The sequence below is a fragment of the Rissa tridactyla genome, chromosome Z (assembly GCF_028500815.1).
Source record: "Rissa tridactyla isolate bRisTri1 chromosome Z, bRisTri1.patW.cur.20221130, whole genome shotgun sequence".
NCBI lineage: Eukaryota > Metazoa > Chordata > Aves > Charadriiformes > Laridae > Rissa > Rissa tridactyla.
In genome coordinates, this window is record NC_071497.1 from 68,221,665 (window position 1) to 68,246,460 (window position 24,796).

Below are 24,796 nucleotides of genomic sequence, written 5' to 3' on the forward strand. Positions count from 1 at the left end.
GGCTTTTCTTTTTCTGTCATGACCACTTGGTTTTTGCAAGTGTTTGAAGAATTTTCTAGAAATTTTTCTGAAAATCCACCTTGAGGGTGCTTTTATGGGTCTTTCTGCAGCAGTCATTGCTATTATGTCTGGGTACTTCACAAATGCTGAATTTTATTTAATTGTATGTCTGTGAGGTTGTAAAATTTCTTCAGTTATGGAACAAAGCATAGAGTAGCTGAAGTCTAAACTGTGTAATAACTTAATGTCCAGTTACTGATTCATACTATTTTTTTTCCTCTAGAATTCATTTTTTTTCCAGAATTCTTAGTGTCATAGAACATGCCATCCATTCTCTGTATGGATTCATAACGTTTGACTGTAACAGTGACTAATTCCTCACAAAATCGCAGTCCAGTGTCTCATATTGGGTGTCTAAAATTGCACCTATCTGAAATGTGTAAGTGTTCTAACAGCCACTCTGTGGCCGAAGCAGCAGTAGAATTACATTTACCAAACTGTCAGTCTTCTGCTTATAATGAGAAAATCCCCTCCCTTGTCAAAATTTCTGCAACAAATGATGTTGCAGAGTATACAGATGTGTATGACAGATTAATTTACTGTGATTTGTCCTGTGTGAGTCAAGAATTGTTGCACAGGCATTGTCTTCACTGTCAAAAGAATTAAGAAGGACAAGTTAACATCACTATCAGAGATGTTTCTTTGTCACTTCAAATCTGAAGTTAGTGTTTATGACACCAGCTGGTCCTCTGGAACTACCTAGCATAGTATGGTGTGCAGAGTTCAGCAAAGGCCGGAAATGCCCACACTGATCCAAATGATATATTGCCAAAAGGCAGCAGTGTGACAGCAAACCATTTTTAAATGTTATTTGCTGACTACTATTTTACTCTGCCCAGGATTTGTGTGCAAATGTTGGTGCAGTGTAAATGATTTGTGCTCTTGCATTTTGAACTACACATATCCATCTTCTGAGAGAATTTAAAAAAAATACTATGTTGAAATGTCTGGAGAACAGAAAGTGGAAAGTAAAATAGAATGTATTACAGGAAAGAGCATGGAAAATTCTCATTTTCCCAGTGTGTTATTGTAGTGGAAAAGCTGGGCTTGGAAAGAGGTGGTTCATGCACGTGGTTTTTTATTCATATCTGGAGTAGAACTGCATTTGATCACTGTCTCTTGACATCCTGAACGGTCCCCAACATTTGCTGGTAGTCAGCACATGCTGGGGTGTGCCCCAAAGATCGTGGTAGCCCAGCTACTCAAAGGTTTCTGCATGATGCAATCTTGCAGCTGCAAGAGATTGATGAATGAAGACTGAACATACAGTGTATAATTGTCGGTAGATAATAAAGTACAGTAGATAGTTGCCTGATCTACTGCTTCTGTGCTGCAGGAGGGAGGAGACAGGGTGAGGGAAGGGTAAAGGGTAGGAGGAAGGGAAATGGAGGTTTCCTTCAACCAGTAGCCATCCTCTCATGCTTCTGTTCATCTTGGCATTTCCCCAGGGGGAATCTAAAAAGATTTTTAGGATTTTTATTGATGTTGTAGAGTACATTAAGACTAGTACTTGTTCCAGTATTGCCATATGTAAAGCTGTTTTACCACATGCATAGGTGGAGTTCTACATTGGTGTATTTAGCGTATCTGAAAACTTAATGTAACTAGCAAAGATAACAGAAAAGGAAGAAAAATAGAGTAAGGTAAGGGAAAAATAGGTAAGTACATCTAGAGAGCATATGTGATAGACTGTTTTGTGACAATGATCATGTACATGCATGTACGTATTTGTACAAATCTCCCCCCCACAGTTGCTTGCATATCTGGGACAATTTGTCCATTGGCAAAGGAGAACTTCCTACAGAGGGTGGCTTTTAGGATCTTGTACTATAGGCCACATAGCTGAAAGTAGAACAGGAAAAACAGGGAAGTGTGTAGACTTTGTGCAGCCATGGAAGAAGACGGTCTTTATTCTGGGTCTTAACATGTTGACTTCTTGCAATGTTTTTATATGTAGTTGCTGATTTAATTGAACAGAATTTTAAATTCATGTACAGATACAGTCTAAATGAAGAACAGGAAAGTCAAATGCTAAATTTTATTTCTCGTTTCCTCCCCTAGTAGCTCTTATTTTCCCAGTAACATCTGTTTTCACCCAGGCTGTGAAGGATGTCGATTAGGTACTGTACCTTGGCATGGGTGGAGCTCAAGATGATGTCTTGCAAGTGGGGCTGACCAGCTACTATTGCTCTGCTTCTGGACTTAGACACTGTAGAGTCTTGAGGTCAATAACCAGATTAGATGGTGATTGTTCCAAACATTGGGAATCTGTATAACAGTTCCTAGTGTGGGTTGGGAATGTAACGCCCAATAAATAAACCTAAAAAGCATTTCTTTTAGTTATCAGTAATTAAACTGGTTGTATGGTAGTCATTCCTCTTTGTGCGCCTTCCTCAAACTGTTGAGTCTGTTATGGAAACGCTAGGCTGGGGGTTTCAAAACTACTCATAGAGATTAGTATTTATGCAGTCTCTTCCACTTGTTCTTTAAAATATGGGACTCCTGTAACTTACGGCCATCTCAGAAACTATTAACTGTTTCCCACATCTCCTTGTCTGACAGCTGTAGAGCATGCTTGTTAGCTGACTGCAGTCTCTCAGAACCATCCCTCTCTCCTAAGCAGATCAGAGGATTTACAGCTGTTTCCTATGCCACTTCTCATCCAAAGAACTTTATACACTCTACTAAGTTTTAATCATGTAACTTATAGAAGAATCAAGCCCTCCGTTAGTGAAGTTCAGTAATCCCTGGCGTGAGGACTACACACAGGAGACCTTTTTAAAAGCAAACTTCAGGGATCTGCTAATGAGTTGGGTGGTTTGAGGAAACTCTCACATGTCCTACATTGTTTTTTAGGAGTTGTGATGTACCTCTTGCTGCTGCATTGGCAATTTTGTTTGCTAACACAGGGGCTCTGTTATCACTCTGCATGCCAGCAGCACATCTGCTTCCTGTTTTCTCTGATATAGGTGAATGCAGGTCTTTTCATTTGTACTCCACCTGTGGTAATTTCTGTGATCTATGGAACTGACTTTTATTTTTTTTTTTGGCCATATATTTAAAGAATTAATTTAGGTTTAGATCCAAAAACCCCACTATGTTTTGTGTCCGGTACTGATTTTCTTGAATTTGTGTTTTATACTGACTGCGGGTAAAGCAGGACAGAGCTGTGGCACATGTAACTTTGTTCTGTTGTTACCATATTACCTGCTTGAAGAATCATGCAGCTCTCTTTGTAATTCTGATGTGTGTACATAACAGGCAGTGTGATGGTACTTATGAAGTACCCTCCTCCCCAGTCTCCAAAAGAGTGGAAGATGATACCATGCAGGCTGGTGGATGCAAATTAGGTTTTTTCAAACTTTTCTGTGGTTTTCTTTCATGACAGTGGCTTTGCAAAGATGCTGTCAGCTTACAGATTGGATTTGTTGTAGGATTCTGGTCACCTATTAAATTAACAGGTAAGATGAATGTAAATGAAATGTTTAAGAGCTCACTAGACTTTCAGCTTTGCATTGAAGCTTGACAGCACTGTAGACAGTGTCACGTCACGCCACAAGGCTGGAGGAAATCTTGGGGGTCTCTAGTCTGAGTTCCTGCTCAAAGCAGAGTCAGTGAGGAGGTCAGACCATGTGGCTCAGGGATTTTTGCAGTCTGTCTTGAAAACCTCCAAGAACAGAGACTGCACAGTGTTTCTGGGCATCCTGTACCATTGCTGCACTGTCTCCCTGGGGAGAAAGTTTTCCCTTTGTCTTGAGTCTGAACTTGTCTTGTTTCAGCTTGTGCCTGTTGTCTCTCATCCAGCCACCGTGACAGAACCTGGCTTTGTCTTGTCAGTGACCTGCCTGCAGGCAGGAGGTGGCTTCTCTGATGCACCCCCAAAGCCTTCCCTTCTCCAGGCTGAAGCAGCCCTGGTCCTCAGGGTCCCCTCACTGGAAGGTGCTCCAGCCCTTGAGCATCCTGGTGGACCTCTGCTGGGCTTGCTCCAGTTTGGCAGTGTCCTCGATGTGGGAGCCCAAACCAGAGGACTCAGTATCTTACACTAGATGTGGTATAAGAAGTGCTGAGTCAAGGGCAATCATCACTTCCCTCCATCTCCTGGTTGTGCCCAAGCTACTATAGTGCTGGATGCTACTGGCCTTTACAGCTGCCAGCCCCAAGGTGGCTCTTGTTCAGCTTGCTGTCCCACTGGGCCCAAAGGCCTTTTCTGCAGACCTGCTGCCCAGGCAGGCAGTGTCTATCCTGGACCACCTGCTCTGACTTCCCGGGGGCGGGACTTGGTATTTTGCCGTCCTGAACTGCACAAGACCCTGTTCCTCCACCCTGCCCAGGTCCCTCTCTTGAGTGCATTTGCTGTTCCCCCCAGTTTAGTGTCATCTGCAAACTTGGCAAGAGTGACTCTTCCCAAGTCAGTGATAAAGGTTTTTAAGCAGGACAAGTCACAGGTTGGACCCCTGTAGTTCTCCACTTTGTTGCTGTGGTTTAGCCATTAGCTGCTACCTCTAAGCCAATCATCCAGCCAATTTTTACCCCTCTAGGTTGTCTGCCTAAGTAGACTTAGTGTTTTTTCTTTTCCTCTGTGACTTTCACAGGGACAAAAATTAGACCCATCAGCCTGTAGTTCCCTGGACGGTTCTTCTAGCTTTATTTCTGAATGTGGCATGGCATGGGCATTTTTGCACTTGTTTGGGACCTCCCCCATCTTGGTCACCACTGAGATCAAACAGCACCATCTCTGGGTGCAGCTCTTCTGTGGGTCACAGTCTGTCATGTAACCCTTGACTCTGTTCTCACACACTGCTGGAAATTCTCCTCATGGACAGTATGTGGATGATCTTTCTGTCAGAGTAGTGAGGACAGCAGTTTTTCTGAAAGGGAAGGGGATTAAGTGTCTTAAACTTGTAATGCAGCAGGAGAAGCTGAAGCACAGCAAACAGGCAAACGTCAAGCAAAGTCTTCTAAAACATCAACGTTTTTGGTTTATTTTCTGACCACTTCTTGTATTCCCTCAATATTGTTGTAATCTTTACTTTAAAGAACATACTTGAACATGAGGAAGGTTTAGATACTTAGGACACCTCATTGTTGGGTTTAAGCAAGTGAGACCTAAGGTGGTTATTGGATCATTCGGACTTATTTCACTTCTTGGGAGGAAATCTTTATTTTCTGTCATACTTTCACTTTTTTCAGATACTGACAGGTAAGACCCAAGAGACCAGGTAAGATGATGTTAGAAGATCCTAGTAAAACTTGCACGCTTTCCTTTTGTGTTAATTTACTGGGTAAGAAGTGCTTCCTCTGGTATACACAGTATATAGGTTTGTATGGTTGTCTTGAATCTCCTGAACATTCCACTGGGTTAAACTGAATTCCTGTAGTTGACTCTAGAATTTGCTGTGTTGTGGATGTGGCTTTGAGTTACAGATCTGTTCTGTTAGGAAGAGCTAGGAGACAACACCATTAGAAAATTATTGAAGAACTTACTTAGCAAACTGTTATTTTGCACACTGACGAATGCACTCCAGCAAAGGTATGGAGGAAATTCAGCTACCAAGTCTCCTAAGCAGCCCTCGTCTAAATACCAGCTCGCAGTTTTGCAGAAAGGCAGTTGCATTTTGGTAGCAGAACACTGAGACTGTAGTTCACAAGTCTTCTCGATTTTTTTTTTAAGTCTGTAAAAAAAATCAAGTAAACAACCCTGCAACCCCCCCAAACTGCAAAACCAACAACAGACACCCCCCACTCTGCCCCCCAAACAAAACCAAAGGATTTTTCCTTTGAATATATATTCCTGTGGTTTGCATCGCGTTGTGTCCCCGTTCCGTGCGCCCCCCCCGCGATCTCTACCAAATCCATCCCTTTCCTGCGTCTTATGAATAACCAGGTCATTCGGAAGCTCGGCTTGTGGCTTGTTCGCCTGCTTTGGCGAAGCAGAAGAAAAGCCTGAAATTCGCGGTAGGGGGGTAGAAGGACGTTCAGAGCGGGGCGGGGGGGAGGGCACTTCCGCAGCGGCCGTTGCCTTGCTCGCCCCCTGGCCTTTACGGAGGAGGGAACAAAGCCGCACAAAGCGCTCTGTGCCAAGAACGGCGGCTTCCGAAGCCGCCGGGAGGCGCCCTTCCCCAGCGCCCCAGCCTTGGAGCGTTGTAGCAGTCCCGTAGAACAGCTCCGAGAGATGAAACCCCTCTGTTCTGTAGCCCAGGCGTGGCGTATTGCTGCTGGAACACGTTCGGAGTTGTAGTTAGATGGGGATTTGTGTTTCGGTGAAGGCCTGGCATGCCACATTGTTGTGAAAACACTGCTTGCAGACAAACTTAACTTTAAGCTGTAGTTTAAGACACAGAGCCTTCATTCTTACTGGGGATGAACAGATTTTAGATCCCTACCAGCGGGCAGGGTGTGATGAATAAGTTTTAGTGTGTGGAGAAGGGTGAAAGGGGCGTGGGACAAGTTTAGGAACATGAACTTTGAAGTGCAGGGAGAGAAAGCTGCCTTTTGTTGTTTAGAGTTTTTTTCCCCCCACTATTTTCCCTAGTGTTGCTGTGCCGTCAGTAGAATACAGGGCAGCCTGACAGCCAAGTGATATGTGAGCATCTAGAGCAATTACGGGGAGACTGTGTGGTCTGAGGTACAGGAAGCTGGAGGGAACTGGGAATAAAGCTTAGATGCAAGAACACCTGTAAATGAAGGAGAACGGGGATAGCCAGAAACTGTGTGTAGAAGAGTACAGAGAGCCTGCGAGGCTGCGGGTGGCTCACCGGAGGCAGTCAACATTGCAGAAGGTGAGAACTAGATCAGAACAGTTTATCTGGGGCATGTGAAATCGTTCAATGTAGCACCTCATGGAAACTAGGCACTTTCTGCACAGTGGAAGTTTTGGGTGTGTGTGCACCTCAGCCCAGCATCTGAGAGACATCTGAGTTGGTGGTAGCAACCTTTCTACCTGTGGCCCACAGCATTTCTAGGCTTTTGTTCTCTCCCAGGAGAGAACCACCACCTGCAGTGCTGCTGCTCTGCAAGGAGGGTGACAACCCACAGCAATCTTCCTTCTTGCCTCAACTGGGGAGAAAAGGGAGGAAGACAAATGCTAGGGAGGGTCCGCAGTGGTCTGTTTGTGGTTGCCTTGCAAATCTGTGCAGCTGTTAGGCACTGAATGGTTTGCCTTAGTTTTGTTGTGTTTGGGTTTTTTTAATTTTTATAGAGGCGAGCTGCCTGTGGTATGTCAGTAATGCATAGTAGAGCTTTTACTCCGCGTAGCATTTGTGTGGGAGATAAAAACATAAAAACTGTCGTACTGTACCTGTAATCCAGTTGGGAGCGTGGTCTCCAACATTCAGTGAAAACATAAAAAAAACTGTAGTGAGCACATGGAATAATCTGCATGTTTATGAGGATTTTATGCAATGCCTAGTGGTTAAAGGTTGGTTTTAAACATTTTGGTTTTCTTAAAATCTGTCTGTTTTTTTTCCTAGCACTGCAGCTCTCTGAGTGTGCTTGCTGCTGTGTAAATGGCTGGAACCTCTTTGATTTCAACTACCGGAATCTATAGTATCTTATAGCAGTGGGGTTTTGCTGTCTAATTATGTTTTGTTGGGGGTAGGGTGGAAACCTTTTTATTCCTTTTTTTTTTTTTGGTTTTGAAGTAACTGCTTTTTTTATTTTACTAAAGTAACTGATGCTTCTTACTGTTTTCATAGCTGCTTTATATCTGAATCATTGTGCAATTTTCCTTGGAGAAGGAGCTTGTCCATCTTTTGTTTTCCGATTACAGAGTATTTACAGAAGAGAAAGAGCAACATTGTCACTGTGACTTTTCAGGGCAGGGTTGTTTTTTCCATATCTAATTCTTGAAATAGATGGAGAATTTTTGAGGCAAGGAGAAGTTGGCTATGACACCTTTACTCCTCAATTTGCCTTTCTGCCATTTCCATTATCTTGACTAAGCTATTAGGTGCTCCGGAAAAAGACATGCCAGGAAGATAGATTTGTCTGGTTTGAAAAGAGAACCCACGTAAATATCTTCTGTTTAGACAGTTGGGTCTTTGGGGGAGCAGATTCTGAATTGTCTCACCTTGTGTCTTGCACGGCAAAGCTCGTGAAGGCGTAGTGCTGATGAGTGCCAAAGAGTACAGAGAAGAAAGATTCCAGATATATTTGAGAACAAACAGAGCCTAGAGGAAACCTCAGGATGCAAACAAACAAGTTCGGCCAGCAATGAAATCCAGCAGTGGCTCCAAATGAGAAAAAGGAGGGGTTTTAACTGAGAAAAATATATGCAAATGAAAACCAAGAGTGCTTAACTCTTTAGTTAACACTTCCTTGTTCAACAGTGAGTAAGTTTTCAGACTCAAGGGAATGAGAATTATAAAAAATATCTGGGCAGTTCTGAGAACCTGGAGACCTTGTTGATTCACTGAAACACCTGCCTGTTTCATAATGTTATGGGTAGCTGTCACATGATATTTTCAAATTCTTTTCTAAATGTTCAAACCTGTAAGATGAGGGAATGGTTAGAATGAGGCTTCGTGGGACAGCTGAGCTGCCAGAACCAGTTAGCTGCTGAAAGGGAAGTTTTGCTCTGAGGTTTATGACTCCCCCTTTCTCCTTGCTTTAGCATGGGGTGCGTACGCGGTGGTTGTACTCTCCAGGACCTGTTTAGCTTTCTGCCGGTTAAGCAAACTGGCTTATTTCTTTCACCCTTATGTTAGTTTTCTGACAGTTCAGTGAGCTGAATGGTCTCATATGAGGGATCAGATTAGCACCAAGGGCTGGTGACACGCAAGGGGCAAAAATACGCAGCTGGGAAGGGACACAGAAAGGGGTGAACATACACTTTTGACAGCAGTGAGCTGTTAGTTGTCTCATGAAACCTTTTGCTGCATCCCTTTAGGTTAATATAGACTGAAAAGTGTCCACTCCGTGCAAGCTCTTGTTTTGTACCATGAAGTAAAAGGTCATCAACCTTTACTTTCACTTTAAATGCTGCATACAGCACCTGTTAGATCATTTAATGAGACAACACAACATGTTTATTTGTAGCAGCACTGCATTCAGCTTATTTGCAGTGTAGTACTGAAGTTTGGATTCATGCTGTTCTCAAGATTTATAGGAAGTAATGCGTGGTGAGGCTAGTTCTCAGGTTTTTGTAGCAAACAGTGAAAGGACAGATAATACAAAGGAAAGTGATCAAAGGTGTTCTGTTCGTATTTGTCCTGTTCATAATGGACAGTGTACTTTAAGAAAATGTTTATTAATACACATCCTTCAGTTTCTTTGAAAGGGAATAGTGGATTCGTGAGACTTACTCTGAGAGATTATAAAATTACCTCCAGTGGAAGCCTTAGAGAATTCATTTGTCTGCTGAGTGAAGACTTGATTTACCAACATCAAGTTGCATTTCCACAAGACTTACTCCTTTGTACGTTCTAGATCTTTTGGGTTGTTCTCACCTGATGCTTTATCATCTGTTTCTTCTAGCTCCTTTTAGTTGCTGATTACCCCAGAAACAGAGGAAAAGTAAAATGTTGAAGTTGGAATATTGCATCAGTGAAGTTTTGATGCTGGAGCTAAATCGATCTAAAGATTTAAGATTTAAGCCCAGAAAACCGATCACTTTTGTTAATAGTTATTTTTCTGCTCACATGATTCCTGTATTGCATAATCTGTAGTGCTAGCAAAAGGGAAGTTGGTTTTGCTTCTCACAGAATCGCAGAATGGTAGGGTTGGAAGGGACCTCTGGAGATCATCTAGTCCAACCCCCCTGCCAGAGCAGGGTCACCTAGAGCAAGTTGCACAGGAACGAGTCCAGGCGGGTTTTGAATGCCTCCAGAGACGGAAACTCCACCACCTCCCTGGGCACCCTGTTCCCGTGCTCTGCCACCCTCAAAATAAAGAAGTTCCTTCTGATGTTTAGGTGGAATTTCCTATGTTTGTTCCCATTACCTCTTGTCCTGTTGCCGGGCACCACTGAAAAGAGCTTCTGTTACAGGTTTGCGATGTTTCAGATCTTTCTGTTCTTGCATACCTTGTTGGCTGACTTGGTAATCTCTTCTGTATCCATCCTGGCCCTGTGTTTTTCTGATAACCTTTATTTTACTGCTGTTATTTAACTGCTCTAACTTCTACCAACAGAAGCCTTTCCTCATAAGATTACATTCAATAGTCAGAAGACTCTCTTAAACCTGTACTATTGCTCTTGTATGAAAGTGGGTCAGTCTTCATGAGGCTTCCATGAATGCTCTTTTACTTCTGGCATTGTCCAAGTAAGTCTTGCCTGTGTGTTAAAGGCTTTCTCCTTGTTCATGTGAAGTTGATGCACTTTTGATATTAGACCTGGAAGCATCTGGTCCAAATCAGGATATTAACCAAGGCAGCATTCCAGTGCCAACTTTGTATCACCTGGTTCAGTATAAATTGCTGAGAAATCTTCATAAGCTTTTCTTTCTTTCATTTTGGTTTCATGCTCAAAGGAGGAGCCTTGTCTTGAACTGGGCTGTTGTGTCTAGGAGACCTGTATTATCAGTCACGAGGGCAGAAATTTTTATGGAGTATGTGCCAAATTTTGTTATTTATCTTACTTCTGGTTATTACTATTTGGGCTTTTCCAGATCAGGAATTAGTTTCGGTCTTTTCAGATTAGTAAATGACAAATGCCATACTCCAGATAGGAATTGTTTGGTATATGTGGGAACTGAAGAACATTCTCTGGCATTAATGTGTGCCAAATAATCCCTAAAAAGTGAAATAAAACTGTGCAAGGTAGGAGCATACACCTTCTGTCTGCAAACTGTTTATCATCAAATATGATAACTTGATTTCAACTTGATGACAAATTGCTTCAGATAAGATATTTAAGCTTTGTTACGGAAAGTGGTTTATATGCAAGTTGTTGAATATAAATTGAATTTTCAAGGGAAATTTTCTTAGAATACTATGTTGTCCATTTAGTCCTATTTTTCATTTTGCTACACGGAGAGGACTGACAACATTTGTGTTGTAGCTTGCTGAAAGCTTCATGCCAGGTAGAGTATGTCTTTGGGTTTTTTTGTTTTGTTTCTATCCACGTTGGCTCAATTTGACCTCAGATTTATCTCCTGTTTAAAACTCTCTTTTGTTTATGCCTGTTTGCCTCATGAGAACATCTCCAAGACTCTTAAAGGCCTTCTTTAGTTCAGAATCATTCTAGACTTTTCTAACTAAACTGTTGTGAATGTGACCCGAATACAAATGACTTTGTGCATTTTTTAGTTTTGTTTGTTTGTTCTTGATTCCTCCACTATGCTTGGTACAAACTTCATCCTAAATAGCATAAAAAACAAGAAGCTGTTGACATCTTATATTTTCATTGCTGGCAAGTATTCTTTGTGTAAGATTTATCTCCTGAGAGGAGAAGGGATTGTTGTAGAGATATATGCCTGCCTTCACTACACTAACAATTGGTAATCTGTTCCAATGTGGGCGTGTATAAACTCTCTTACCTGAAATGTTTTCTCAGTCATGAGGTTTCCCTATAATAAGTTCCCATGTGGGAAAAAGAAAGGTGGTTTCAGCAGGAACTGATCTTGTCTTATTTCTGAATGACAGTTTGGTGTCTGTCTTTCTTTTCAAGCTTACTGCACTAAAGGTGAATTTTCTCTGCTGCATTGGTTTGAATAAAAGCCGTCTAAAGTGCTACCTGGTAATGGTCATCTAGTGCAGACTTTGCAGACCTGTTTGCATGCAAACATAGGCTATTTTTGGATCTAAATGAGAAATTTATAGTTTGTTACTTCTCAAAATGGGGATGACAAAAGCAATTTACTGTGCAAGAGAAACTCTCGGCTCCCTCTGTGTTAGGAGCAGGTTCTGCTTGCTTCACTGACGAAAATGCTGCTGGGGTTCTTTGCCTTTCTGAGTGCTCCCAGAACAGTTCACTGAACTCCAGTCAGTTGGACACATCTATTAAAATCATAGGGATTGCATACCAGTGACCAGGAACATAAGTTAGCATAAGAACCTTTTACTATATGATGTAAGAGAGGTGAACATCACCTTGGATTTGAAGTTCTTTGGTGTTATGCCTGCAAGCAAAGCTGAATTCCTTCTACAGAAATCTGGTTGCATTTTCTATGGAATTTGGTGAAATGCACCAAGCATGGAACAAGAATTTAATGTTTATAAAAAGCTTTCTGAGTACACGGAAGTGAATATGGTCCATCTTTTGGTAGGAAGTAATTTTGTGTTCTCTAGGCTTAATCCATTTGGCACATGGGAGCGGACAAGCAAAACGCTTTCTTGCTTCCTTGCAAGGACAAAGGAAGTGCTGTGGCCTCTAAGTGGTAGCAGGAGTAGCAACCGTATAGCTTAAAACACCTGCTGGTCTCCTGCCTTTCCTTAACCAGCTCCTGCTGCTGACTTCATGGCTGGAGCAGGGAGGGAAAAGGAAAATGACAAAGGGGTGTTACTGTTCCCCCTCTGTCTCCTTTTCTTTTTTCTCTTGCAGAAGTGATTACTGCTTTTGCATGTTTTGCAGTCCCTGTGACAGGCCAGGTAAGCAGGAAGCTTTGCTCTGTCCCAGAGGAGATCCTGTCACCTCCATGGCAAGTTTTGCTTTTCTTCTTGGTCCTGATGTGCACTGGTGTCCTGAAAGAGGTATTTCTCTTTCAGCATTGAAAAGGTTGGGCTGCTGTATTATACATGGGGAATTGTGTTTATGCTGTTTGTTCTGTCTGAACTGCCTTAAGAGCAATAAGCCCAACTCAGTCAATAGCAGTTGTAACTTAGTGAACTCTGTATTGTCCCTGTTAGAGTTACTTCTGCTCTGAGTGTGAGTTGAATTCCATGTCTGGGATGCTTCAGCATAAGACAGGCTTCTGCCAGCACTGTGAGATGTTGTACAGCACGGGATGGCACTTGTGGAGCCGAGCATGGAAATACTTATCTCAAGGACATCCACTGCCTTCTCTCTGTTTTAGTAGAGCCATGGTTGTTGGTTATCCATATAAATGAATACATGTAAATCCAGAGGTATTGTTTTGATTACCTTGTCTTTATTCATAATAAAGTCTACAGATATCTTCTAAACTAAAACACCTTTTGGGGCTGAGCGTCAAAGTATCTAACTATGATTTGAACATTTCCAGAAGTAGAAAATTCACTACAGTCTGGGCAAGATGTTCTGGTGTTTAACTGCCTCTCCTTTAATGAATGCCTATTGAATTTTTGATCCTCTTCTGGATGTTTTAAGGAAGATTTTCCTTGCTCTTTTTTTATAAGGCAAATATTATGAGTTTCTCAAGCCCTGAATTATCAGAAAATTTTTTCTAATCTTTCACTCATTCTAATGACTCTTCTCTACCTCTTTGGTGCTATTTTTTTCTGCGTATTTGAACAAACTTCTTTGGGAACATCAGGACAGAAAACAGCAGTGCAATGGGAATTATTGTTACGTCAATTACAGGCATCATAAAACCTTTCTTTTCCAACTTGGTAATTCCCTGCTCTCCAAAGCAGACATCAGTCCTTTGAGGCTATAACTGATCCTTACAGATGCCCTGTAAAAATTTAGCTACTATGCCCAAAAGAATTTTCAGAGGCATTATTTTCCAGGGCAGAAAATAATGTCATCTTTTTTGTTTTTAGGTGCAAATGTGTGCACCCTTGGGTTTCTTGTTATACCTGCCATTACTTGTGCTCAGAATAGTCAACATGGCCTGTGATTTGCCTTCTGCGACCTTCTCGCCAAGAAACCCAGTGCCCATACAGGATTATCTTCTGTAGATTTGTTCAAGGAGCATCTATTCCAAATTATATTGCTGAGCTACTAGACACCTGGTAGTGTATCGGCATGGTATGTTTTTCATTATTGATCAGTATTTCTCTTTTGTTGGTGATCTTGGGCTTCTTTGGGGTGGGTGCTGTCAAATGTCAGACAGCATGGGCAGGTCCCATGGAATCACAGTAGAAATGCATCAGTCAAGGAAGGCTCCTTGTTTACAGGTGTATCCTGGAGCCCATAAATCAAACTCATACAATTTAGAAGTTCTTTGTTGATATTGGATTGTTCTAGTGGATTAAGCAAAATGTCCTACAGTGCCAAATTGAGTGTATTCCAGAAGACTAAGAATATTACATAAAGATATACTTTTTAAAACACAGTTTAAAAACACTAAGTCTATTGTCTGTAGACCTGTTGATTGGCATTCATTGTGTAATTTAATTTAATTCTTCATAATCAAATCTCTCGTCAGCTATTTCATTACATAAAAATAATTTTTCTTCATAAAATCTACTTCAGTCTGACAGACCTATTGTTATTTAGGGCATCCAATTTGTCTTTTGTAAATATTGACATAGCATTTGTGTTCTTTCTGTTCTTATGAACTTTTCCAGTTCCCGTTTTTCAAGCCTTAATGGCAATAAGAATTACCAGTCCAGCCAGTACCTATGCCATCTCTTTCGGCACACATATATCCAAGTTTTCCAGCTTTGCTGATGTAGAAGTGTCCAATTAATAGCTGCTGTTTAACATCTTCTTGAGTTACTGTTGGAATGGAAACTATTTCATCATCATCATAGGAATGTTGTTTGCTTTTTCTCAGAGAGATATGTGTATTAAACTTCTCCTGCTTTTCTTTGTTACTGTCAGCAATCCTGCAATTCACATCTAATAATGGATTTTTTTTTTTTTCCTGACAAAAGAGGACACTTTAAAAACTGTCTCTGTAACAATTCCAGCTACTCATTTATCTTTCTGTTCTTTTGCAACTTAATTCTTTCAGTATTAATTCCCAGTCAGAAATCATCTTGTTTTGAGGGGACAACTGATACCCTGTTAATGAAGAGAGAAGATCATAATCAGGCTGCCACACATAAATTAGTATCTTTTTGTGTGAGAAAAATGAAATGGCCTAACTCATTTTCTTTGATAACTATTTCTTTACTAGATGTGAGATTTACTTCTCCGAAATCAAAACATAGAAGAAGACAACCTGTGACCTTAGGTGTTCATTTTAGAATGAGAAGAGTCTTGCTTTTGGAGGTGCCTCCTTCCTTCTACTGGCTCTAAAGGGCTGTAAAGAAGTAATTAATTCTTAGGTTTCTGATTCATAGGTGACTTACGGTAGGTGCAAAGCTGGTCATCTTTCTTCAGATATAAAAAGGGAGAACCACCAGGAGAAGCATCAGTTCCCAAGTTTTGCTTTTCTAAAATCAAGATTTTTAAAGTGGCTCTTTACAGGTAGTGTTTGCCTTTGTCTCTTGTTCACTGGTGACTTCAAGTAAAAAAGGGAGTGTAGCTTTTAAAAAAAAAAAAAAATAAAAAAAAAATTAAGAATTTGTATATATCACACCCAACATGTGAAAGTTAATTTCTTTGTGTTCCCACTGGAATCTGCGGGTTGAATTTGATAGTCTAGCAGCTTGCAGATTAAAATTTCTTCCCAGATCTGCTGGAGAGAGAGAATGATTAATGGGGTTAACACTTTCTGATCAGAACTGTATGAAAACTGAGTCTTCTTAGCTTTCCAGTTGATTGGTATTTTTTTGTCTACCAGGTATAGAAAATAGAGGGAAGACTGTGACTTGCTTTTGTGGGTTCTGCAGGGCAAGTATATTTGAACATTCTCTGAAGAACTGTTTTAACAAGGAAGAGGGTTAGAGTGGTTGTAGAGGTCTTTTGGGAGAGCTTTTTAGCTCGTAAAGATACTAGTGGAAGATAAATATGCAAGAGAAGCTATACAGCAAAAATAAAATAAGGCTAGAGGGCAAAATCTTCATGTGATCTTTGGCTTTGTGAAACAATGCAAAACTACATGTTGATATCTTGGTCATGTTTTGATAATGGATTGTTTTAAGAAGTTCGAGGGCCACTATACCTATAACATCTCAGCAGATTGCTAGGGGCAGACTGCACCTGTGGCACCTGTGCACATTTCGACAGAATCTGTCTAACAAAAAAAACCCCACCCAAAACACTACAAAACAACAGCAAACCAAACCCCTCTGTAACTTGACAATATAGTAATTACGGATTTCAGTATTATTCTCACCTTTTTAAAGTTATCTTCAACATCTGCCAACTGTCACCATCAACTCTAAATTACTACATATGGTAACAGGCAGCCTTTTATTGCCATGTAATCTGTGAGGCACGAATAACTATGTACTGTAATTACATGGCACTTGCCGTATGATTTAAGCGATTACATGGCTATTTGTACCCTGCAAAATAACGATAGCTTTTTTTGTTTTTCATAATGGAGTCTGCAGTGTGTTTACAGATTAAGTTTCAGTAGTTTCACCATTACACTTATACCGTGTGAGATGTGTTCCATTAACAAAGTCCATCATGTCTTTTCCTTAAATTTTGTGTATCAGTTTTTAGGGGATCCAAAGTTGTTAATTAGAAGAGCACTTTTGGAATGGAATTCTCAAGTATAACCCTTAAAACTTACCAGACAAACTTATTTTCTTTCACTGGAAAAGTTAGTGGCGTGAATAAATCCTTGTGCTTCTTTTTCATTAAATTCTTCATCATATCAAGATTGTGATTGAAATGAATTGGGCATGTCAGTAACTTCCAGGCAACCCTTTTAAGCAGCCAAATGAAACATCTTTTTATTAGCTAGTGCATGGTTTTATACACAAGCTTTGTTTTAAATGGAGGTATGATTTCAGTTGTAGCATTTGTCAGAAATAAATGTGCTATGCTAAAATTTGAAAAATTAATGATTGTTGTGCATACAACAATGGACATATAATTTCTGTAGCTTTGTAATGGTGGTATATGTGTGAAAATTGATAGCTTCTCAGGATACAAACAGACTTATTTATGACTGTACTCTAAAAAGGACTGAAAAACGGAAAAGGGACTATGCCAGTGTTCATGGGTAGGTACAGCTGCGTTGGTGGGAAAGCAAATGAGGGCACTGCACAGCTGCTTGGTGACCCCAAGTGCCGGTGCCGCTCCAGGGAGCAGCTGCAGCTTTCTCTGCTCTGCACTGCAATTCTGTGCTTCTTAGATATTTAATTTAAAAAAAAAAAGGCCTCTTTTTTTTATTATTTATTATGTAGAACTATAGAATTACTAGAGGAGTTTACCGGTGCGGGTATCTTCCCTGAGACTGGCTTCTCAAGGTTCAGACTTTGATTCTGCTCTCTCTGGTGCTTTAGGAGAGGTGGTGGTGTTAGAAGCCAGGGGAGGCTTTTTGGTGTGCGGAAGGCTTCTGCTGCGGCAGTGAACAGTAGATGGCAGTGCTGTCCTGTTGCTGGGCTTGAAGGGGAGTGAGCAGAAATCCTGCACAACATGCCCTTCACTACATATCTGCTGCTGAAACATTAATAGTTAGGTTAAATATTGTTCTAGCTAGAATTCGGTTAGTTCTCTGAAGAAAGTTATGCATGTAGAAATTTGGAGGGGACAGAAGGTTATGGGTACTTATTTATAAATAGATACTAAGTGCATATATATTCTTCAGTTATCTGGTTTGTATGTGATTCAGAGATAAAAGATCCTAATGCTAATGTGATGCCATTTAATGCCATTGCAAATGTAATGAGAACTAACTGCAATATGTATGCTCCTAACTTTTTTCTCAAGGGGAATTACTTGCTTTCTGCAGAAACAACTGTTGGTTTGTGATGCATAGTTCATTCCTGTAAATCTCTCACTTCCCCATATTCAAACATCTCTACAGTCTGAAAACTTGATGACTCATAGTTTATCAGTCTTTTGAGTCTTAAGTCAAGGACAATCTCTCGTGGTTTTTCTAGTACCGGAAATCTTTGTAGAGAATTTTTTCTGATTATCCATGAGCACACTTTGAACAGAAAGACTACTTGATCATTTTTTTTGTCCTAAAGAGTTATCCAGTGGCAAAAATAAATTTTCTGTGTTTTGTGTGTCCCCCTCAACCCCCCATTTTTTTTGGCTGGAATGTTAATCTTCTAGGGAAAAAAGAAGTATTTATTCTATAATACTAAAAACCAAATTATTAGAATTGGCCCTTCTGATGGCATATTAGCAGAAAGTTCCTCAGGATATTTCATCTCTGTAACAGTCTGAACTTGCTTCTCTTCTGAAATTTTTATTGAAAACCATGTACAGAATTTAGATATTTAATTTTTGAGACAATTGTAAATTTCCATTACTGAATTAGTAATAGAAGTACTGAATTAGAAAATCACGAGGACAGTAGAGTGTACTTTTTTTTTTACACTTGTATTTCAGTGATGCGCCATTGTATAGCTGATGTAACTTTGTAATTGTACTCTTACAAGTATATATTTTTTCAACTTAGACTGAGAGTTTTATTAAATTATTTGTATTTGGAAGTTTAGCTCCAGCCATGTCTGTGTGTTTGTGTGCAGATTTACAGGATTTTAGCAGGTTCTGTAAAGGAACTAAGGAGTTTATTTTTGTATAGTAATTTTATGAAACATTATATTTGGGATGCAGTATTTTATGACAGGCCATTCTTGTTAATGTGCTAGTTCTGTTTTTTGGGAATAATGAAATTGCTACCATCAGACTATAAAAGTTTAAAGTGCAGTTTTAGTAGTTATTTAACTTGTACCGAGCTACTTATGATGACAGAAATATATTTTACTGCTTGTAATTTTTTAATTTACAAAGAAAAGCACATAAGGAGCTAGGATTGTGGTCTTCCCCAAATGTTTTCTATATGAAATACCTCCATATGAGTATTTAGGTTGCTTTCAAAAGATTAGAGAAAAAGAGTTTAATGATAGGATGTCAATTTTTAAAGATGGAGCTTGTATCAAAATGATTGTTAAAACCTGCATTTGCTTTCTGTCTCAATACGTCTTCAGTATCAGCAAACTGGCTTCACGCTGTAGTTCTTTCAGAAAGACTAAAGACTGCTTGTTGTAAACTTTTACATCCTAAAAACAAAACAGGGTTAAATGGAAAATACAGTCTCAATGGTCAAAAGGCTGGGAACAGTATAGTTGCTGGAAGCTTAGTATTAGTGTATACTTCACAGAAAAAAAAATTGGTCAATTTTATGACAAAGCTAAATGTTTCGTGCAGGTTGTTGAATTTGTTACATAATGCATTACATTAAATAAAAATTACAAGACCTCATGAAGGGCAGTAGTTTGAAAAGCACCCCAGAAACTGTTGGAAGTGAGATATGAGCAGAAAAAAACCCCAGTAGTCTTTGATTTTATTTTTTTGGGAGTGGATGAAGCTTTGTCAACTTAAAGTTTGCAGCATGGCTATATAGTACTTTTTGTACCTTTTTAAGCTGTATCTTGGGAAGACATGTTTTGTTTTTTGGAGGCAGAAACAAAATTCGCTTTGCTTTTAGTTTCTCCATAGCCAGACTTGGTTTTATGTTTGTAATATTTAGAGAAGTTCAATAGGGGGCCCTTGGTGCTTTGATCTAGTGCCATGGTGCAGTTTAATGAGAGAGGGTTTTTCAATATTGTCTGCAATATTGCAAATTTTGCCAGCTCTGTCTTAAATAAGAAAATGCAAGATTTGCACCTTGGAAACCTTCTCGTATTTCTGGGCACTCTTTCTATTTGAAACAGGTAATTACAAAAACCTCCAGATCAATTTTTGTAAAGGGGCACCCTGATGGGTGCCATGACTGAAGTGTGACATGAGCCTTTTCCAATACAATGGGTGGCCTAACATTCCTCGGGAAGGCCAAGCTCATTAAATATTCTCTTCTTTTTTTCCACCCTCTCCCCCTCTTCATGCACTTAGCTTGAGTTGCGCTAAGTCTGAGGTTTCTTCACTGAGGACTTAGGAAAATTGCATAGAGTTCTCAGATTGAATTTTTTATGTGTATGACTTCATGATGGCATTAGCATGTGCTTTGATCCATGTGTGAATGGCACTGGGTCGGCTCTTATTGCCATATCCAGATGGTGTTACAAGGAACAAACAGTTGTGTTTTAGGATTTCTCAATAGACTGTCTAGACTGGTCTTGCAGCAGACAGATACAGCCACCCATCAAATTAGCGTTTGTCAGATTTATGGTAATGGTTCACCAAAGCCTTCCTGTCATTGACATTAAGATTTACGCCTCCAAAGTTATTTTGTCTTCCGCAGAGTGTAAAGTCTGATAGTGTGCATGTGTGTGATTATCTACATGTAGATGTACATTTGCATATATAAATTTTTAACTAAAGGGGAGGAAAGCAACTGGAGAGAAGTAATTGCTATGGTAAGAGGCAGAATTTTTAAAGTATTTTTTTAGCAGGCTGATCCTACAGCTGGATTGATTAGGGAAGCTTTCTCTTACCCGTCCATCCCCTCCCTTCAAATGATAATATGGATGTTCTGTTCCAGTCAGTGTCTCCCATATGCCCTCTTTGGAAAGAAAAACATGTATGTGGATTCCTATGGCTAGATTTTGCGCTTTCATGTTACACTGGAGTAATATGAGCTGCTCCTTGTACGCAGTGGGAATAACCTTTTGACAGGCAGTATGTCCATTCTCAGTGGAAATGTTTTTCCAAGTCTGGCCAGGGCTCCTTTGATCGTGCCACCTCAAATGCAGGGGTCATAGCTACTATGCAATGTAAGAACCACTGATGGTTGACCAGGGGAGAGATGATTTTGAGGAGGGCGCATTTAAAATAAGCCAAATGTTGTGGGTTTTTTTGTTTTTATTTTTTTAGGACACCAGTAGTTTGTGTTGCAGTGGGAATGCTAAGCAGGGGCGTTGGGGGAAATTTTAAATTAAGCTGGACATGCTGGTACATTTGATGGTGGAAACAAGAAGTGGTGTAAATTTCAAATAGCTAAATTGCAGTGGCGAGCTTTGGGCTTGAACATGCCAGAGCATGTTTTCAAAATGTTTTCCTGTTATAAGGGTATTTCAAGAATAGCAAAGGGAGTAATGGGATGATGAAACGATCCAGATGTTACAGTAAACTGTATATTTGGGGAATGCTAACACTTAATGAAGACACAATTTTGCAGAATACTTGAATTAATTTGCAAGTCTGTCTGTGGTATGTGCTTTGGAAAGTCTCTCTACCCTGTTTGCTAGGAATAATTATTACTGATCATCAATAAGAACAAGAATTGTTTTAAATGTAAAGCCATTTTATAGACAGATATATCGTCTGGTGTTACTATTTTTCTTGCTTGAAGGAGCTTTGTGACATTGGAAGAAAGTAAATATCTGTAAATAGGAAGTAAATATGTAAATATTAATTGACAAGAACCAAAAATCAGAGCTGGTTCTCCAGCAGGCAGTTTGCTATTCCCACGAAATATGCGTGTGCTCCCTGTGTGCTGTTTAGGGGGCTCACAACTCTAAGGGGGGCTCTCTGCTATGCAGCAGCAGTGTACCACTGGATCTTTGGAAAAAGCAACTAGTTCAGTCTTTGCAAATCCATGGTCAGAGACTGTGATGGTGTAATCTTTGTTTATTGGGTAGATTTCTGTGATTTCTGTGTCCTTAACACGTTTGACTGTTACACAACTTTACTTCGTGTGAGTTCTTTAGTGAAAAGAATATAACATATCAGAGAAACAAATATTTAACAAATAATCTCCTTTGTGAGGAGAAGGCATAGAGTTGTTCTTTTTTCTTTTTTTTTTTTTTTTTCTTCCTGTCTTAGGGATGTTACCTGTGACTACTGTGACTAATAGTTTGTCAAATTTGTCTCCATATTGTATCTTTCCATGTCTCAGTGGCAACATTATTTTCTGTCTGTAAGTAGAAGAAAATAAACATTCCTGGTGTCGATTTTTTTCATGTGCTCCAGTTATCAAAATAAGCATGTTTTACACTGAGATATTTTAATTAATCATTTAATTTTCCACAGAAACTTTAATTAATGTTAATACAGCATTTAAACAGTTGAGTAAGCATTGATCTTCACTATAGTTTTATTCTGGTTTTAACTGGTTGTTGTGAAACATGTACCTGCATACAGTAAATACAGGTGGCATTTTTTTTTTTTCAAGACTGCTAAGTTATACTTGGTTACTTTTTTATTCCCTCCTCATGGTGCATTAGAAGAAATTAGTGAGCCTTAGAGGCTTTAGATGGGATATTCTTCTTTGAAGTTTAAGAATTGAGATTTTTCTTAGGCATACTTTTGTTTTTATTTTGATATAGTGAAAACTTGGGGTGAAATCTTACTTCATGCTCTCTTAACTCGTTTCAATCAACTAAGAGATTTTACATGGACAGTTTAAATTTTCAAGAATCATTACTTTTGCAGCAAGACAACAGAGTATATAAACATTGCTCACTTTAATGAATGTGGCTTACTGATTTGAGCATAACTTTGTTGCTTATTGAAAGTGAATTTTTCAGAGATGGGCTACAAGGTGTGTGTGCGTGTGTGTGCGTGCGTGTGTGTGTCTGTTTTGTGTCGTCCGCCCCAACCCCCTCCAGAGTCTCACTTTTGGTGCAGCCTAAACTTAAAAAAAATTAATAGAAGGACTAATAGTAAAATATTTGTTCCGGTCAGGTTCCCAGCAGGATGGTGTGTTATGCTGGCTGAATTCACATGGGTGCCTGAGGTAGGTGTATTACGAAGTGTTTGTCAGTTCTGAGAAGGAAAGCTTAGGAGCTGCTGGTTGCAGTGCCAGGTACTGCCATTGTAATGGCCAGAGATGCTCCCTCTTACTATGTCCTTCTAGAAAGAGGTGGCCCACCTGTGTTACTTAACTCTAGAGATGTGCAAGCAGTGAGATTTAGGACTTCTTGTTGGGCTTTGTGCTTGGCAGAGTCACTGTCACTTTATTTTTTTGAAGGAGATTTTGTTGACAGGTGGTTAACTAGGAAAGAAGGTGCTGCCACCTCCCTTTCCTCTGAGAGTAAGGAGAGAGAAATGGGAGTGGGGAGGAAACAGACTGTGGCAACTGGTGTGTGAGGCGTGGAGGCAGAGGAGTGGAGTAAGTGGTGAAAAGCAGGTGTGCAGCTGAGAGAGGGGCCTGATTTTTAAGAGTAAATTGAGACCAGCCTGTCCCTGCCAGCTCAAAGGCACCTTGCCTGCCCTGATAGCAGAGCTGGGACACTTTGCCAACGGGTGCTGGCTGTGCCACCATTCACAAGGCCCTAGGTCCATCACCCACACCCCAGCTGCAGTCAGTGCAGCCTCAGGTTCCTGTCCCTGCCCCTCGCTGCTTGTGTCTGTTCAGACCTTGAGGAAAATAAGGTGAGGGGGAGAGTGGGGCTGCTTGAGCTGACCTTGCATCAGAAGAGAAGCCTTTTTGATCCATGGCCTAATTCCCTTGTCAACGCACACCGCCCTCGCACCCAAATTTATGAGTGTTTTAAATCCTAGTTAGCTGGCTCAGCTGGGAATATAAACTATACCTCAGGTATTGTTTTAACTCAATCTGGCAATGTGCCCACCAGACAAATGAGGATACCAAATAGCTCTGGCAGTCTTCAGAGCTGTCTCACACTCTCCCAGAAGTGCAGGCAGATGCTTCACAATTCCCTTCCAGTTAATATGGGAGAAGGTTCTCTTCCCCCATTTACTGTAAAAACAAAGCAAAAAACCCAACCAGACCAACCTCATTGTGATACACCTCTAGAGATACTTTCACTGGTAAAGAAACAGTAGCTTGGGCAATTGCTACTCACCCTGTGACTAAGCTGATGCAGGTGCTTGCGTTTGAGCACTGGGCAAAAACGGCAATGAATCAACGTGCCTACAGTGGAGTGAGCAGTCTGTGAAAGTCTATTCAAATTAATAAACTTTTCAAGCTTTTTTGAGGACCCTCCCCAGTGTTGGTAGCTTTGCAACAGCACTCTCAACTTACAAACTGTATTTGTTGGAAAATGTCACTTAAGACTTGTGTAGATGAAGAGCTCTCTAGATTTTGTGTTGCTTTCACAGGAAAACTGAGGCTGGAAGAGATCTTGTAAGGTCTGTAGTCCAACCTTGTGGTCAAAGCAGGGTCAGCTTAAGGTCTGACTAGGTTGCCCAAGGCTTTATAGCTTGGTTCTGGTCTTGAAAACCAAGTGGAAGAAACTATCAAAGATAAGGACTGCAGAGCCTCTCTGGGCACTGCTGGGCTGTTCCCGTGGGGAAAAAGTATTTTCTTACATCCAGTCTGAATCTCTTGGGCTTCAGTTTGTCCATTGTTTCTTGCCCGCACTCCATTTACAGCTGCAAGTATCTCTTCAAAAAGTTCCTAGGACGTTTATCTGGATATCTCAATTGCTTCAGATTGTCTCAAAGATTATTCTGTGTTTGTACTGCTGTGGTCTTGTTAGATTTTATAAGTGAGATCCTGTTTAGCAGAGCGTACAACTCAGACTGCAGTGTGATTTTTGAGAATTGGCACATTCAGTATGCCTGCATGCAGTATACGTACAAAATAAAGTTGAACAAATAGAAATTTTTACTGTTGGCAATATTGTTGTCTGAAACATAAGGAAAAAAATGTGATGCCTGATGCATTTGCATTAACAAATGCTTGTTCTGAAAGCAGGAAATCGGAGTGGCTTTGTAAGGAACAAAGGGAAATGGATTTTCTTTTAAAATATGCTGCTGCATTTAGGGCTCGGAGTTGAGAGACTGTCTGATTTTAGTTTCACATATGAAACTTAAGGCATTGACAAAGACACTAAAAAGCCAACAGAACCAGAAGGCAGCAGCATATTAATATGCTATATTTCACATAGCAGGGCAGCTTGAAATTCATGTTAAAATAATTAGCTGTGTGAAAATAGATATCTTAATTATTTCTGTTCTCCAGGTAAATTTTTCCTTAATGACTGTCAAATTGGTAAGTGGTATTTTTGA

The 24,796-nt window shown here is 40.2% G+C and overlaps 1 protein-coding gene across 4 annotated transcripts in view; it reads left to right on the plus strand.

Annotated features, from left to right (window-relative positions):
* Window positions 1-24,796, plus strand: part of ARL15 (ADP ribosylation factor like GTPase 15) — a 230,504-nt gene that overhangs the window by 38,412 nt on the left and 167,296 nt on the right. The window contains exon 1 of one of the 4 annotated variants that reach the window (XM_054186922.1): window positions 13,862-13,885. The exons of the other annotated variants lie outside the window; for them this stretch is intronic. Within the exon in view, the coding sequence (XP_054042897.1) occupies window positions 13,883-13,885 (3 nt within the window). The 5' untranslated portion in view covers window positions 13,862-13,882. Of the gene's footprint in view, window positions 1-13,861; window positions 13,886-24,796 lie in introns of those variants that run through there. 4 annotated transcript variants of the gene reach the window in all.